Source organism: Chiloscyllium punctatum, chromosome 4 (genome assembly GCF_047496795.1).
Source record: "Chiloscyllium punctatum isolate Juve2018m chromosome 4, sChiPun1.3, whole genome shotgun sequence".
Lineage (NCBI taxonomy): Eukaryota > Metazoa > Chordata > Chondrichthyes > Orectolobiformes > Hemiscylliidae > Chiloscyllium > Chiloscyllium punctatum.
In genome coordinates this window covers 50,731,944-50,750,629 of record NC_092742.1, presented here as the reverse complement: position 1 = coordinate 50,750,629, position 18,686 = coordinate 50,731,944, and the positions used below count along the sequence as shown (strand labels likewise).

The 18,686-nt window shown below is 38.6% G+C and overlaps 1 protein-coding gene across 2 annotated transcripts in view; it reads left to right on the top strand.

The window, feature by feature from the left end:
• map4k5 (mitogen-activated protein kinase kinase kinase kinase 5) overlaps window positions 1–18,686 on the top strand; it is a 190,308-nt gene that overhangs the window by 151,405 nt on the left and 20,217 nt on the right. For both annotated transcript variants that reach the window (XM_072568678.1, XM_072568679.1), the window contains 9 exons: window positions 1,123–1,207; window positions 1,320–1,399; window positions 1,592–1,652; window positions 4,172–4,174; window positions 10,277–10,391; window positions 10,919–10,977; window positions 11,486–11,589; window positions 13,442–13,619; window positions 14,024–14,092. In XM_072568678.1, the coding sequence (XP_072424779.1) occupies window positions 1,123–1,207; window positions 1,320–1,399; window positions 1,592–1,652; window positions 4,172–4,174; window positions 10,277–10,391; window positions 10,919–10,977; window positions 11,486–11,589; window positions 13,442–13,619; window positions 14,024–14,092 (754 nt within the window). The remainder of the gene's footprint in view (window positions 1–1,122; window positions 1,208–1,319; window positions 1,400–1,591; window positions 1,653–4,171; window positions 4,175–10,276; window positions 10,392–10,918; window positions 10,978–11,485; window positions 11,590–13,441; window positions 13,620–14,023; window positions 14,093–18,686) is intronic.

The window sequence follows — 18,686 nt, the reverse complement described above, 5'->3', positions numbered from 1 at the left end:
GAACTTGAGTATTGCTGAAGAAAGATAAATTTTGTTGAAGCTTTCATTTGCACTCAGCAGGACAGTTCACAAAAATGCCAAAGTGGTAGGGAAAGCAACATGTGCATTGGATGAGAAAATAGTGCTGATCAATTGGCAAGTGGACTGTGGTTGATGGGCGCATTGCCATGAAGATAAAATGTCTTCTCACTCCACCACAGTACCATTAAAGTATCATCAATGCAGTATGAGATGGGCCTCCACATCAGTTGGGAGGACAGACATACTAATATCATCCTTGAAAGCCAATAGAACCAGTGTAGAGGCCACGATCATCCAGAATCAACTTTGCTGGGCTGGCCATGTGCTTTGGGTGTCTGAGTTCTGATTGCCAAAGCAAATCATTTTTGCCCAGCTCAAGGAAGGCATTTAAATGAAAGAAAGACAAAAAAAGTTTCCAAAAATACCCTCAAGGCTTATCTCAAGAAATGTAACGTGGATGTCAACGCATGGGAGACACTCATTCTAAAGAAATTGACTTAGAGGAACCTCCTGTATGAAGATAGGCAAATCTTTGAGAACATCAGTCAGCAAGACCAAGTACAGAAAATTAAACCGGAGAAAGGAGTGCCAGCAATCTTGAAGCCAAGGATCAATTCCACCCCCCGGAAACATCTAACTAGTGTGGTCAGAGATGTAGCTCAATGATCAGGCTTATCAACCATGCAAGGACCCACAAAATCCATGACCACAGAATTTCCAAGGTGAACAATTGTGCTTCATTAAGTGATTTCTGCTGCAGCCCATGGAGAGTGCACCATTTAATGATAACTGTTAACTACCACAATTTTAAACAAGGCAGGTTGATTGGTCAACGCATTGCCCCAAAGAATTGAACCAGAGAATGGCAATCACCTATTTTATTGAGTTGAAGCGGTATAATGTGTCTATGTTTTCTTTTACAGCAACTAATACTTTAAGTACTCTCAATCTAGAACCCACCTTAAATGCTGAACAACACTTCTGTCCCATAGGTTATTTTTCAAATAGGGACAAGTTGATTCTCAAATGTTTTCTTGGAAAGTGTTCAGTTGTTTTCCAAAACTAACAAGTACATTTTTGAATGTTAAAACTTTCCTATAGATGGGTGCCTGCTTTACAAAAGTATTTGATGGATGTCCTTTGAAGATCAGTTGTGCTACATCTTGGATACACCCTGACACGAAGGGTAATGCTACTTAAACAAAAATTGCTTTTAACTGAAACTATTTACAAAAAAAGTTATGCAGTATTTCTTCTAATGAAATATTAACTTTGGCTTTGTTTTTCTTTTAAATTAGACCAATATTTAATCTTTGGAACTGAAGACGGTATTTATACGTTAAATCTGAATGAGCTGCATGAAGCTTCAATGGAACAAGTAGGCATTTTGAACATAGATTATATCTTTCTTGGAATTACAGCATTGTCAGAAGTATAACACTGAATTCTAGGATTCTGTTTTGACAAGTGGAGTAACAACTGTGCAAATCTTTTCTTCAAATTTATTTGAATAACTTTCACTTAACTTTTTAATATTTCTAATGGATGTTTAAATCAAATATTTTCCCAGCTTTTTCCTAGGCGATGTACCTGGCTGTACGTTATCAATAATATTCTAATGTCTTTATCAGGTATGTACCCATTTAGTCAAGTCTTAATATGTTGAACTTTGCTTTTGTAAATTTACTTCATTTTATTGCAGGTCAATAGGTGTAATAAGCAATATTCTAGTTGCAATTTAATTTATTTTCATGGGAACATGGACAAATTGAAAATTGATTTTAATTGCTGCGATGAATTTTGAGTTTGAATCTTCCTATGTTGCAATATAATAGAATTTTAAAATTACAATATAGCTGATGTTGCTCTGACATTAGAAGTGAAAAACAGCAGGAGTGAGAATTTTGCAAAAGAGAAAGTTTAGGTACACTCGAGAACCATATGCAGTAATTTGTTAAGTAGAAATGTAAATAAGGTATGACAGTACTGAACAAAGTGCAATCGTTACTCTAAGATGAACCAAATAGAGGGATAACCTAGTGAAAGGAAACAGACTGTTATATATAGGCATCCAATTGTCAGAGATGCATAAGTTTAGTATTAAAGAAATCCAGCAGCGTAAAGCATCTAGCTAGTTCTAAAAAAAAGATACATTTGCAAAATTCATATTTGAATCTACAGATTTAGTATGCATAAATCTTTGGATGCCTTCAGGGAGGTCTGACTTTCTTCTGGCCTTATTCCTGTAATTTCTCTTGTGTTCCAGTTTCAGCCCAATTGTTTTTTCGTTGGTGGCTGTAAAGTAGCTCCTTATGGACTGTTTACAGTTCTCAAGTACCGGGGGAATTTTATATGTTGAAGTAATCTAAATTACTCAGAAGTGTGGTTCCTGTAGGGAAGTGATGGCCAACTAGTAATATTACTAGATTATTAATCCAGAAACCAGATAATGTTCTGGAGACCTGGTTTTGAATCCCACCATAGTTGAATTTGAATTTAGTAAAAAATAGTATGAAATTAAGAGTCTACAATAAACATGAAACTACTATCAATGGTCAGAAAAACCCATCCAGTTCATTAGTGTTCTTTTAGGGAACGTAACTGCCATTCCATCCTGGACTAGCCTACATGTAACTATATATAACTCAGTGCAACTCTTGTCTGTCATCTGGGTAAATAGGGATTCTAAATTGATCGCTGGCAGAAGAGTAGTGAGTGCTAATACGCTTGGTATAACAACTAACACTTACATTCTTTATAGCTAGTTCAGGGCAATAATAAATGTTTACTCCCTGGAGTAATTGAGGGGAAAATAACTGAGCTGATGGTTATCCATTGATGTTTTTTGGGAAGTATGCATGTTTAAGCTTGTATAGAATCAAAATTCATCAAGAGTGGTCATTTAATTGAGATGTTGAAAGTCTATTTCTCCCTTTGAACCATACTCCCGAGATGAAGTACACTGCTTAAACACAAAGAATAAGGATCGTTTTTGAAAATAAATTATTGATAATTTTGCAACAAATCCTGGACTCCTAATGTGAATCATTCATGTTAAAACTTCATTTTCTGGCCTGAGTCACTGGACAGAAGTCAGAACTATTGTTTCTTCCACCTGTTTTCAAAAGCAAACCACTGCTGCTCTTAAACTCAACTCTGAAGTCCATGTATTCTTTCTACTGCTTTAGCAGGTGATATTAGTTAATTCTACATATTCTACATAGGATCAAACCTACATCATCTTAATTAGTTACCAATTGAGAATACTGACAAGCTTGCCTTTTGAAGACTGCCTAATTATCCTTGAATAAGAGTCATAAATAAGTACATTATTGATGTAGAACCATGGGCAACTATAGTTTGGATGAATTAGAATAAATTATAATATGGTTCCAATCAATATTTGACAGTTGTTTTCAGGTGCACCATATAAATATGCTTTAATGTATATACTATGGTATTCTAATGTGAAATATCCTTTGAATTTTGTCTTTTGTAGATGTTTGTCATAGAGTGTGGAAACAGATCATTTGGTTCAACTTGTCCATGCCAACCAGACATTCAAAATAATCTGGTCGCATTTGCCAGTACTTGGCCTTTGTCCCTCTAAACCCTTCCTATTCAAATACCAATCCAGATGCCTTTTAAATGCTGTAATTGTATCAGCTTCCACCACTTCCTCTGACAGCTCATTCCATACATGCACCACGCTTTGTGAGAAAGTTGTCCTTTGGGTCCTTTTATATCTTTCCCCTCTCACCTAAAACTATACCCTCTAGTTCTGGGCTCCCCCCACCCCATGGAAAAGACTTTTGTGTATTTATCCTATTCATGCCCCTCATGATTTTATAAGTCTCTATAAGGTCACCCCTCATATTAAATAGTATAGAGCGATGAAAGTTTTTTAGCTTGATAATTTTAGAAAATGAATAGTTTATATTGTCTTTACAATCAATTAAAATGTGCTTTGTCATTTGCACTGAAATTAGATTTTAAACTGAAATAACCATTGAACTGTCCTTTCCTATTCTTTGCTGTTCATAATACATGCTTTTCTAAATTCCTAAAAAAATTAATCAACCCTCTTGTGTTCTCCTTTTCCCATAATTGCTTCGTTTCACGTCCAAATTGACCTGGTTACTGCAAGCAGAAGGTAAGCATAATTTAAATATTTTCACCCTTGGTTTATATAGTATGTTTGTTTTTACCAGAGGTTTTATCACTTTTATGGGTGGCTCTAATCTTCCGTGGATTAAGGTTGTCCGATTGGCAGAGGAAGCCTGAGGAAGAATTTGGAGTGTATTTAATGAGCTGAATGACTGACCTGTTTCTCCTTCTAGACCTTATGGTCTTAGACATCTAAGTAGAATGTTGAAGTGCAAGTTTATGACTTTGTGCTCTTCCCAAAGGAGACCCATTTTTGCAAAGTACCAAACCTAGATCTCAAAAATAATATCTAAGAGGATATGCTCATATCCTCCCACCTAGGTAAATCAACAACCTCATTGAATTCCTTTTGGCTTTGTTTATATCTTTCACTCCCCTGGATTAGGTTTCAGTAAAATTTGATTCCTTCTACAAGGCTTGGGTTTTAAAATGCCATTACAGTTCTCTACCATTTATGTATGTTAATTGCCTGCAGGATTTTATAACCTTCCATTTTTGTTGTGAAAATCTTGACACAATGTCTTTTTCCAGTGTTAGTGCCTCTTAAACTCCTTTAAAATTTGCATCCTGAAATGGCTTGATTTAAGTTAAGCTACCATTAGTGTGTTTAGTTATTACATGCCTATTATATTGCTGAACTTTATTCTAATGGATATGAGCCCTATTCCCCCTATCTGAAAATTTTCAGCAGCTGATAGTTTCATTCTAAAAGATGTACCTTGTGAATTGCAGATACAGTTCTTTAATTATCATTTCCTTTGCACATGCCAGTTTTCTAGTGTTAATAAGATTATCTTCAAGGTTTCCTTATTGTGCAGTGGTGAGATCAATCTAGTGGGATGCTCTTCACAGTTGGTGTGGACTTGTTGGGCCAAATAGCCTGTTTCCACACTGTAGGGATTCTATGTTTGGTTTGTAGTTTGTTTGAATATAATTTTTTGTTTGTTTGAGGTATTGGGTTTGTTCATAATGCCAACATTTTTCACTTGGCCTTTTTATCCTGGAGTGAACTTTCACCTTGAATAACTAAGCAGTGTAGTGAAGGTACTCCATAACATTGGAGTAGGTATGGAGTTTCAGGTTTCTGATTCAACAACAATAAAGGAATAATATATTTCCATGTCAGAATAGCATGAGCATTGGAGGGGATCTTCACAATAGTGGTGGTCCCACAAATTCATTGCCCTCCCCTGTCTTAAGTATTATGGTTAACAAGTTTTAGATGATGTTGTTATAGAGCTTTGGCAAGCTATTGAAGTGCATCTTATACAAGCCACAAATGCTGGTGTTGGAGAACATAGAGTCATAGAGATATACAGCACAGAACAGACCCTTCGGTTCGAATCATCCATGCCGACCAGATATCTTAAATTAATCTAGTCCCATTTGCCAGCACTTAGCACATATCCTTCTAAACCTTTTAAATGTTGTAATTATACCAGCCTCCACAACTTTCTTTGGCAACTCATTCCATATACGCACCACCCTCTGTGTGTTTAATCCAAACAGATCAGCTGCTTTGTTGAACTTCTTGCATTGTTGGAGTTTCATTCATCCAGGCAAATGAAATATTCCATCTCAGTCCTGACTTGCTCCTTGTAGATGGTGGTAAGTGCTGTGGTTCACTGCAGCAAAGGCAGCCCTTGAGCTGCTTTCATAGATGCAATATTTATTGACAGCTTAGTCCAGTAGTAACTTCCAAACCCTTCTCCTTGCCCAATATTTGCCTCCATCCCCAAAGGATATTGATGCTGGGGGAATTTAATAATGATAATGCCATACCTTGTTAAGGAGAGGTGTTTCTGCTGTCTTATTATTAGAGATGGATTTTGCCTGGCCTATGTGGGTGCAGTGCTACCTGTGCTTGGCAACTCAGGTCTTTTTTCAGGGTTGACTGTAGGGGACATAGACTGCTTCATTACCTGAAGAGTTGTGAATTTAACTGAACATTCAGAAAATATCCCCATTTCTAATCTTGCATTGAGGTTAAAAGTCATTTGAAAGAGCTAGAATTGATTGTGTTTTTCCTAGTGCCTTGGGCAATCCTTGCAGCAATGTCCTGTGGCTGTGTAGATTTGTCTTCAAAACCACAATCATGCTAAATATAGGAAGAGCAAAAGCAGTAATACATGGGAACATTACCTTTTGCAAATTCTCCTCCAAGCCACTTGGCTATGTGACTTGGCAATCATTCTTTGCCACTGGGTCAAGACCCTGGAACTCCTTCCCTGACTGCAATGTGGGTGCGCCTACAAAACAGATGGGAGTGATTCAAGAAGGCAGCTCACCACTTCCTACTTGAGGAAAACAAGGGATGGATGATAAATGCTAGCCCAGCCTGCATCGCCCATAAGTTATTGCATACTTTGCAGTGAACAGCTCACCTGCTTTCACAGCACTACTGTTTATGGAAGTCAGGAGTGAGGTGGAACATTTCACTTGCTTGTCTAAGTACAACTGCAATACAAGAAGCTTGACAAAACAGCCCATTTGTTTGGATCCCATTAGCAAATAATAAAACCTGGTCTTGCTTTGGTTTAGAACTTGGCCAGCTTAGTGCTACTAAACCAATCAGTAATTAAACTTATGTATGCTTTTGGTATCCTCATGGTTCCTTTGAATTTGCCGTAGCAGTAATAATTTGAGTGGGCGGGTGTCACAAATGGCCTCTATGACCCCTGTGCCAATGTTGAGGATTTTGTGTACCACTTTGTGTCTTGTCCTATAGGTGGGAATGGTGATGGAGGAGTCTAGAACAGTGGCTGATGCCAGGCAGCTGCTTAATTAACTGGCTGTGTGCTTTTTTTTTGTGAATAAAACCCACATCTAGGCTGGCATAATTATTTTTTATTATGATTTGATAATAACGAGGCTCTTTCGGAGAGCAGTTACAAGTCAACCATACTAGTGTGGATCTTAAGTTGCATATAAACCAGATTACATAATAAGATCAGATTCCAAAAAGAGCATTAGTGAGCCAATTGAGTTTTTAATAGTTTTACATTACCATTAATGATGTCGGCTTCATATTCCAGAATGTTTTAAACTTAGTTTAGCCAAAAGCCCATGGTGAGATTGCACCTCCTTAGGTCATTATGGTCAGAAATGTGACCCTCAATGCTAGTTTTTCCTTAAATATGGATAATACTTTTCTTGCAGATCAAATCCATCTGCACTTTCATAAATCCTTGGTCCTTTTGGAAGTGTGCTGATAGTTTCTCAAACACATTAATGCCCAGTGCTGTGCACATTTCTCTTAACCTAGTCTATGACTAAAGTTTTCTTTTGATAAATGTCAACTCCTTGACATAGTGAACAATTTACTTGGATCAAATTGTTGGTGATCTTCACAGTCTTAAAAATGTCAGCTAAGTTATCCAAGCTTGTCCTCCACTAGAAGCCAAGTCCCATTTAATAGCATTGCCACAAAACTCTTGTTAAGCTTAATTATTCTAGTTGTTTACTTCACTACTTTCTCAAGGGGCTGATGATTTTTGAGTGACTAGTGAACACTACAGAATATTAAAGATAGTGTCCGATCAGAGTTTCGGGCAGTAACAGTACAGACTCTTAGTTATCCTAAAGTTTTTTTTCAATTGATTACCTTATTTACTTTTTACTGTAGCTAAACGCTGCTGACAACTTAGATTTATTCAGTATAACACAGGAGCTAAGAGTAAGCAATACTCTTTTGGTTTCTTGTTTCACTGTTATTTTTAGAATTGTCACTTAAAGGTATGCTCCATATTGATTATAAGTTATTTCATTTATTTTGCACGGAGTATGATCAAGCTATTCTGAACCATCTGTACTTATTCATGTGCATCAGAGTTTCCACAGATGTAAAGTTCCGATTTGTCTTAATATGCAATTGTTCCACACAATATATCATGCATAAGTAATTCCAATTGAAGCAAAATATCTCTGGGCTCGAAAACAGTGATTTTCACTATGGAAGAACCCAGCTAACAGTGTTGTTATTTTTTACCTAAAAACAAATCTGTTAAATGGTAATATATTTTTCATAACATACATTGGTTTTCAAAAAGCTTTAAGTTTTAGAATTTTCAAATTATTATTTTCTCATGTTTATTGAGTTTCTAATTAGGTTAGTTGTTGCATAAAAGGCTACTAAATACCAACTAATTTTCATGTTGGTATCTGAAATCAAAAAAGACTATTCTAAATCATAAATTTCATTTTGGTTTTGTTTCTAATGCACATTATCTGATAACATTTGGTGGTGAGGTGAAGGTGATATTGGAAAGATAGGAAAGTTTCAGGGTGACTTTCAGAAAGGAGAGAAAAATTGAGATGCAGTAGGGTTTAACAAGGAAATTTCAGAGCCCTCACACTGATTTCTGTGGCTGTGGGTGCTAATGCTGTGAAGGGGTGGTAGGAAGAGTTGTATTGGGTGAGGTTGGAAATGTGAAAGAATTTAAATTGGCAACATGTGAAATTGGGTATTAGTGCAGATCACCAGACAAGTGGGTGCTTGGTGAGCCAAAGTAATTTGGAATGTAATGCAACAAGCAGATTTTTGAATGAGAGACTTATCGTTAGTGGAGATGGAGAAGATTGAAATAGCTGAGTCTAAAAGCAAGTAAGACATAACCAAAGATTTCAGGACAAATGTGATGATGGAGAGATGGATGCATGCAATGTTAAAGGTAGAAATAAACAATCTTTATGATAGACAGCATATAGAGTTCCAAGCTCTGTTTGGATGCTGAGGAATTTGGAGGTGAGAGTGGTATTGTTAATAGTGAAGATAAATGCCATCAGCACCAGCCTGTATATTGTACATTTGCAGAATAGATGTATATATGTATAAATATGAGGTAGTTTTTTTGGAATGAAGAATAAGGCAACATAGTGTATGAATAATTGTTTACATTGAATAGGGGAACAAATGTGATCCAGAAATTCAGATATACCAATCACTAAAAGTAGTAACACTGATTAATTCTGGCATTTTTTTTCTTTCATAAAAGTAAGCATTGGTACTCACTTCTGGAATGATAGAATTGGAAAGCTGAGAAGTTTGTGTTAAATTTATATAGGACCTTGGTCAGACTATGCTAACATATTGTGCACAGTACTGATCTCCATCCTGTGTTAAAAATGTGTAGAGATATGAGGAAGGTATGGGAAAGTGATGTCATGAAAACATCCTGCTGCTGTATTAGGTGTTACCATGGCCCCACAATCCAAATTGCATATGTCCAGTTATATTTGTATTTTGGCTGGTGCTCAGCCTAAACTAAGCCTATTACTTCCACCTTTCTCTCTGCACTATTCTCGCCCCGCCCCCTCCACTTTCCCCTCCCGCCCTGTCCTCCTCCCAATACTTTAATTTCTCTGTCCTACCCTTCCTTTCAGATCCCAACAGGAGCTGCTAACAAGGTAGGTAATGAGCCATGACTTAGAAATGGCAGATCAGGCTTAAGGGGTTAAAAGCCTATTCTGACTACTATATTCCTCTGCCCTAAAGGCACTTGAAATGATGCCAGAACTGGAGTTGTGCTTATCAGAAAATAGTTGAACAAGCTAACTCTTTGGTCTTGCGTCTTCTCTTTCCAAGAATAATCTGTCAGAGAAGCCTCTTTATCCAGACAGTGGTGAGAATGTGGAATATGCTACAAAGAGAATAATTGGACAAATGGAAAATTGCATTTTGGGGACATGGAATTTCAATTTTGTGGAGTACCTAGTGAGGGTTTCAAGGAAAGGAAGTGTAAACGAATAAAGGAGTTGAATTGGAATGGCAGGCAGAAAAATTGAAGTATTAGGCTCAATTTAGAGCACCAGCCAAAATGCCTATGAGAATGAATGCAAAGAATTTGGATCATGTAGCTGTGATAAGTTTTGGAAGGGACACATTCTTGTCATACATCAGATATGATTTTGGAAAATCCCAAATTGAAGCTTATTTTGGGTAATGCTTTATGTTGGAATGTAGTTGAGAATAATGATAGGCCAAACTAACTGCATCCTATCAGCAAACCGTTGTCCAAGTTCAGAACAGTGTATTGTGAATAGGTTTCAGTTGTCCATTTTCTGACTGAATATTTCTTTACATTTGCAGGTAAAACCTTTCAGCTTTATTCACACAATCTGGTTGCCTTATTTGAACAGGCCAGAAAACCAGGCCTGGCATCCCATATTCAAACACATCGTTTCCCTGACAAGATAATACCCAGGTAAGCAAATACATTTGTACTATTTGTGTGAAGCAGTGTAAAATATGTTTTCATTATTCCATTTCCTCATTTCATATATTTTTTTTGGTGCAGTTCTCTTCTAAGTAGCTCCAGGTAGAGCATATATGAATACCGGCACTGATACGTGATGTCCAAACTAATGTCTGAGAATATATGTGACAATCAGAAAATATGCAAAATGAAGCACTTAAGACAGCATCCTTGGAAAATTTTACTATTTCAGGAGAGCAGGTCCTTAATCAGATCTTTGGATTAAGATCTTACAGTTTGATGAACAGCATCTTTTGAAAAAAGAGGGAAGATTAAAATGGCTGCAAATATTTAGTTGGAAGATCCTCATTAAGCAATTAAAATAGTTGATGGATGGCATAATCAGAGAACTAGACACGTCATTGAACTCATGACAAATTCACGATATTGATTTGTAGCATGAGCCATAACCCACAAATGTCTTTAGAAAATGAATGTGAAAGGTAACTGAAATTTACCTTGTATATTGTTTCCAGGAGGTTTGCTTTAACAACAAAAATTCCAGAAACAAAAGGCTGCCACAAATGCTGCATTGGTGTGTAAAATTCTCAATTTTAAAAATTCTGTTCTTTTTCACCATTTGCTTGGAACATAGTTGTTAAATATACAAAGTTGTATTTAAAATGTTTTCATAAGCCTATGACTGCGACTCTATTATTGTTTATATGATCGTATATCATATGTTTCAGTCAATACTGCTATGATCTGGTTGCTGGGAAGTGTGCAAAAATAATCATTTAAAATTGCTGCTCTTCCTTTTTCATTTGGTATTCATGTGCCCCCCCCCCCCCCCCCCCCAAAGCAATGCAGCTAAAATCGGGAATTTGTAGCATAAAGTGATGCAAATCTACACTTCTACATATCTTTCACTTGAAAAGCCCAGTAGATTAGACTGCCGCATATAGAAATACTGCATGGCTGGTACAAGAAAATGAAATTTAATGAGTGCATTTGAAAGCAAGTTCATATCATTTAGAAATTTGTTTTTGAAAGCTTATATGTTACTGTTACTGTTACTGTTGATCTCTGTTTGCTAACTGCAGTGCGGAATCCATATACTGGACATAAATACCTCTGTGGGGCGCTGCAGTCTGGTATTGTCTTACTTCAGTGGTATGAGCCAATGCAAAAGTTCATGTTGATAAAGGTCAGTGCTTGTTTTAAGTTACCTGTTACGTATCTAATATTTATTATATTAATACTGAACTGCTCTTTGGAGAGAAACAGAGACCTAGATCCTAGAGTAGCAATGTTTCTTGATTGCTGCTACTCTGAACTTTTCTGCACACAGTCACTGCACATTTCTTACCAGGTCTTCACAGCCTGGCTTCTACAGAAATGCTGAGCATATTGTCTCTTGAAGAACTCTATCAGAGCACTATACCATGAGCATAAGACCAGATGATTCCTTTTTACCTGTGCTAGTTGCATTATGGCAAATGTTAAGGCTTGGAGTGAATATTAGTGAGCAACTAAGTGAATTATTGTATGAATCGACAGATGGGCAAGGTATGTGACTAGGGTAGTGGGTGAGATGGCACAACGGTATGGGTAGTCTGCTTAGCATGGTCATTTTTAGGGATCAATGTGAGTGATCTAAGGAAGACAGTTCTGTAGTTATTGAGAATTTTAAACCAGGTTTTAATTTGTCTTAACATTTTCTCGGTGATCACCCAGGTTAGTACCTTGGAACTGTTAGGACAACTTGAAGATTTTTGCAGAGGACCCTAGGAAGCAGACTTTCCAGGCAATTCCCACAGATGTCAGCACATTGAGATTTATGCATGGTCTGAAAACACATCTTAGGGTGTACATTTGGTCTCTAGAGATGATCTAGAGACTTGAACATCTGTCCCAGAGTAATGTCTCAGGTCAATAAAGACTTGGAAATAATCATTTTCATTGCAAATGCATTTTTTCTTTGTTTCCAGCATTCACAGTATTCATACTTAAGAGTACCTAACCATGATTAAATGTCATGTAAATATCCAGTTGTAAATCTTGGATGTTGGTGTGTTGATAATGTTCAACTACTTGTTTAATTTGAAACTTTTCCCTTTGCTATTTGATATACAATTTTAAGTCAGAAGTACTTCAGCAGGTGATCCATTTTAACCTTCTCTTGAGATCTTCATCGCTAGATGCTAATGTTCAGCTAATTTTATTCAATTCCATGTGACATTGAAAAAGTATTGTATGCATTGGTTATAGCCTTGCACAATAGATGCTGAAAACTTGCTGTAGAACTAACTGTGTCTATAGCTATGCTATTCCAGTACAGCTGTGACATTTGTATCTATCAACAAAGTCCAAAGTTACTCATATGTCCTATCCCCATACAAAAAAATTTAACAGAATCTTAACTATGCAGAGCCACACAAATGCTGTGACTTCAAGATAATTCTCACCACCTTACTTTTTCTATAGCCTGTTAATCAAATATAAGTCAGGTGTATGGTGAAATACTCTTCACTTGTATACAGTAGATGAGTACAGCTCCAATAACTTTAATAGTTATGCCATCCAGGATAAAACTACCCACTTTCAGGGGACTCAAACAGCATCTTGAGCTAGTTCCTCCCTCTCTACTGCCATGGTTTTGTACCATCTCCAGTAAGCACTGCTCCAACTCACCAAGGCTATTTCAATAGCACTGGAAAAAACAAGGAGAATAGGCACCTACGAATACCACGACTTACAAGTTCCTCTCCAAGTCTCTCATCCTCATTCAGAAATATCTTGCCATTCCTTCACTGTCACTCGCTCAAAATCCTGAAACTTGCTACTCAACACTTATGCATTTTACCTACACAGCACGGCTTACAGTAGTTCTAGAAAGTAGCACACCATCACATTGTTGAGGGCAATTAGTTTTTTGACAACAAATTCTTACCTTGCCAACAATGCTCGCATCCATGCATGACTGAGCAAACTGTTTTAAATGTACGTTGTATTACTGACTTTAGCTTCACAAAATCTTATTTTTTTCTTTCTTCCAGCATTTTGATTTTCCACTGCCAGACCCTCTTAAAGTGTTTGAAATGCTTGTGGTACCTGAGCAGGAATATCCAATGGTCTGTGTTGCCATCAGCAAAGGCAGTGAACCCAGCCAGGTGGTCCAGTTTCAGACAATAAACCTGAACTCCTCTTCCTCATGGTTTACAGAAGTTGGTTCAGGTATGCCATTTATCATAAATCAGTACAGAATAAAATTTCTCATGGGTTCCCCTGCAAATCAGTTTAAAGCTGTAAGATTTTTTTAAAAATTGGAAAGTACATTTTTTAATAACTTGTTGATAATGCACATCTAGACATTAAATAATTCTATATAGGCTTGGTTCCAAGTAATATCACAACATTTAGTTAATTTGTTAGCTTAGACCCAGTTACTTAATGAATTTTGCACTGTTTTCTATGTACCCTCAATGATTTCACGTTGGGGAAATAGTTTTATGTACAGCATTCAGTGGAAACTACTTTAACCTGATGAAAATTTATTGAAAAGGTACATCTGCTTAATACATTAAATTTTTGCATTGTCATGAGTATATCATTGTCACGTCTGCCTTTTATTGTTTTAGCTAATTGCGAGTTGGATACCATCCACATAACCCAGCTGGAAAGGGATACAGTTCTTGTCTGCATGGATAGTGAGTACCTGTCAATTTTTAATAATCCTAGGTACATTCCCTTTTACTAGCATGTGCATTTCTGTATCAAATTATGAAGCTCTGAACAGCTTAACTTGCACTTCATCTATGCCTGTATTTGTAAATTCACACCATAGTATGCTAATACAGTTCAGGTTCATGAGAAGCATACCTTTCATTCTTTAAAGTATTAGATCCGTAATCAAATGCAGGGATATTATTTTAGTCCATGTTACACATTACATTGATTAAAATTGTTGTAACTATTTATTTCTGTTAAGTTTTGTCTTATCAAATTATTACAATTTGCAATATGATTACAATGAAAATACCCAGAAAAGAAATTAAATCATTTTGCTCCACCCAGCTGGAGTCCACTATCTCTGGACAACAATCTACACAGGAAATCTGAGCACCCCAGCAAAATCCTCTGCAAGTGTTGGAGAACATGCAGACTCCAGGTAGACAGTCACCCAAGGCTGGAATTGAACCTGGGACCCAAGCGCTGTGTGGCAGCAGTGCCACCCATAATTTCAATGTGCTTACCTGAATACTTCAAAAAGGAAGTGTTAGAAAGCTTGAATGTAGCCTCTTGGATAATTCTCAGAATGGAACACTCACCACTTAATTTCTCACCCCACCCCATTTGCTTTCCAAAATGCTGCAATCAGGGGTTTTCATCTCAATAAAGTAAATTTTAATGTGTTTTTCATCAATGAACTTGCACAAAATGAAAAATCCAGTTTTTTTCCTAAAATTTAATATGCTCAACATTTCTAATGGCAAGTTTTAAACAATTATAATGCCAAGTATCTCCATGTGTGTTGTGGATTTGGAATATCACATTTGTATTTGAAATTGTCAGTTACTTATTTATTTATTTTTATGGGGTGGTGTTCTCGCTGGCTGGCCAGCATTTATTGCTCATCCCTAGCTGCCCTTGAGAAGGTGGTGGTGAGCTGCCTTTTTGAACCTCTGCAGTTCACCTGCTATGGGTTCCCATTGGGGAGGGAATTCCAGAACATTTGATCCAGCGACAGTGAAGGAATGGCGATGTATTTTCAAATCAGGATGATGACTGGCATGGGGGAGAAATTGAATGTGGTGGTCCCATGTATCTGCTGTCCTTGTACTTCTAGATGGAAGTAGTCGTGAGTTTAGAAGATGCTGCCTGAGGACATTTTGAATTTCTGCAGTGTATCTTGTAGATGGTACTGAGCGCTGGTGGTGGAGGGAGTAAATGCTTGTGGATGTAGTGCCACGTAAGTGGGCTGTCTTGTCCTGGATGGTGTCAAGTTTCTTAATTGTTGGAGCTGCACCCATCCAGGCAAGTGGGGAGTATTCTTGTGTCTTGTAGATGGTGGACAGGCTTTGTGGAGTCATGAGGTGAGTTATTCTCCTCAGTATTCCTGGTCTTGTCTTACAACCACAGTTTATATGATGAGTCCAGTTGAGTTACTGGGCAATGGTAACCCCCAAGGTATTAAGTGATTCAATGATGGTAACACCATTGATTGTTAAGGGGTGGTGGTTAGATTGTCTCTTATTGGCGATGGTCATAGCCTCGCATTAATTTGGCACAAATGTTAGAACATAGAAAAATACAGCGTAGTACAGGCCCTTTGGCCCTCGATGTTGCGCCGATCCAAGCCCACCTAACCTACACTAGCCCACTATCTTCCATATGCCTATCCAATGCCCGTTTAAATGCCCATAAAGAGGGAGAGTCCACCACTGCTACTGGCAAGGCATTCCATGAACCCACGACTCACTGAGTAAAGAATCTACCCCTAACATCTGTCCTATACCTACCACCCCTTAATTTAAAGCTATGCCCCCTCGTAATAACTGACTCCATATGTGGAAAAAAGGTTCTCATGGTCAACCCTATCTAAACCCCTAATCATCTTGTACACCTCTATCAAGTCACCCCTAAACCTTCTTTTCTCCACTGAAAACAGCCCCAAGTGCCTCAGCCTTTCCTCATATGATCTTCCTACCAAACCAGGCAACATCCTGGTAAACCTCCTCTGCACCCGTTCCAGTGCCTCCACATCCTTCCTATAGTATGGCGACCAAAACTGCACACAATACTCCAGATGCGGCCGCACCAGAGTCTTATACAACTGCAACATGACCACAGGACTCCGGAACTCAATTCCTCTACCAATAAAAGCCAGTACGCCATATGCCTTCTTCACCGCACTATTTACCTGGGTGGCAACTTTCAGAGATCTGTGTACATGGACACCAAGATCCCTCTGCTCTTCCACACTACCAAGTATCCGACCATTAGCCCAGTACCCCATCTTTTTGTTACTCATACCAAAGTGAATCACCTCACACTTACCTACATTGAACTCCATTTGCCACCTTTCTACCCAGCTCTGCAGCTTATCTATATCCCGCTGTAACCTGCCACATCCTTCCTCACTGTCAACAACTCCACCGACTTTCGTATCATCCGCAAACTTGCTCACCCAACCTTCTAGCCCCTCCTCCAGATCATTTATAAAAATGACAAACAGCAATGGTCCCAAAACAGATCCTTGCAGAACACCGCTAGTAACTGCACTCCAAGATGAACCTTTGCCATCAACTACTACCCTCTGTCTTCTTCCAGCCAGCCAATTCCTAATCCAAACCTCCAACTCACCCTCAATGCCATACCTCCATATTTTTTGCAGTAGCCTACCATGGGGAACCTTATCAAACGCCTTACTAAAATCCATATACACCACATCGTCCACCTCCTTAGTCACCTTCTCAAAGAATTCAATAAGGTTTGTGAGGCATGATCTGCCCTTCACAAAACCATGCTGACTATCCTTGATCACATTATTCCTATCCAGATGTTAATAAATCCTATCCCTTACAATTGTCTCTAAGACTTTGCCCACAACAGAAGTGAGGCTCACCGGCCTGTAGTTACTAAGGTTATCACTACTCCCTTTCTTGAACAAGGGAACCACATTTGCTATCCTCCAGTCTTCTGGCACTATTCCTGTAGACAACAAGGACATAAAAATCAAGGCCAATGGCTCTGCAATGTCCTCCCTTGCTTCCCAGAGAATCCTAGGATAAATGCCATCAGGCCCAGGGGATTTATCTATTTTCACCCTTTCCAGAATTTCCAACACCTCTTCCCTCCATACCTCAAAGCCGTCCATTCTAATTAATTGTGACTCAGTATTCACATCGGCAACAATGTCCTGTTTCTGACTGAATACTGACGAAAATATTCATTGTGTCTCCCCAATCTCTTCAGCCTCCACACGCAACTTCCCACTACTATCCTTGACTGGACCTATTCCTACCCTAGTAATTCTTTTATTCCTGACATACCTATAGAAAGCCTTTGGGTTTTCCCTAATCCTACCAACTAAGGACTTTTCGTGTCCCCTCCTTGCTGCTCTTAGCTCTCTCTTCAGATCCTTCCTGGCTACCTTCTAACTCTCAATTGCCCCAATTGATCCTTCACGCCTCATCTTTACATAGGCCACCCTCTTCCCTTTAACAAGGGATTCCAATTCCTTATTAAACCACGGTTTCCTCACACGACCCTTTCCTCCCTGTCTGACAGGTACATACTTATCAAGGACACTCAATAGTTGCTCCTTGAACAAGCTCCACGTATCAATTGCGCCCTTGCCTTGAAGCCTACCTTTCCAAGTCATGCCTCACCGTGTCATAATTTCCCTGCTCCCAGCTATAACTCTTGCCCTGCAGTGCACACTTATCCCTCTCCGTCACTCGAGTAAAAGTCACTGAATTGTGGTCACTGTCCCCAAAGTGCTCGCCGACCTCCAATTCTAACACCTGGCCTGGTTCGTTACCCAGAACCAAATCCAGTATAGCCTCACCTCTTGTTGGCATATTGTGTCAGGAAACCCTCCTGCACACATTGGACAAACACCAACCCATCTAACAAACTCGAGCTATAGCTTTCCCAGTCAATATCAGGAAAGTTAAAGTCCCCCATAACAACCACCCTATTACTTTCACTCTTCTCCTGAATCATCCTCGCAATCCTTTCTTCTATGTCTCTCGAACTATTAGGAGGCCTGTAGAAAACTCCTAACAGGGTGACCTCACCTTTCCTATTCCTAACCTCAGCCCAAACTACCTCAGATGGCGAGTCTTTGTCCATCGTCCTTCCACCGCTGTAATACTATCTTTGACAAGCAATGCCACACCTCCCCCTCTCTTACCCCCACCTCTGACCCTCCTAAAACATTTAAACCCTGGAACCTGCAACAGCCAATCCTGTCTCTGTTCTACCCATGTCTCCGTAATAGCCACAACATCGAAATCCCAGGTACCAACCCACGCTGCAAGTTCACCTACTTTATTTCGTATACTTCTTGCATTGAAGTATACACACTTCAAGCCACTTTCCTGTTTATAGGCACCCTCCTTTGAGATTGATGCCATGTTCCTAACCTCCCTACACTCCAGGTCCTGCACCCGAAAGCTACAGTCTAGGTTCCCATGCCCCTGCAGAGTTAGTTTAAACCCCCCCCCCCCCAAGAGTACTAGCAAACCTCCCCCCAAGGATACTGGTGCCCCTCAGGTTCAGGTGTAGACCGTCCTG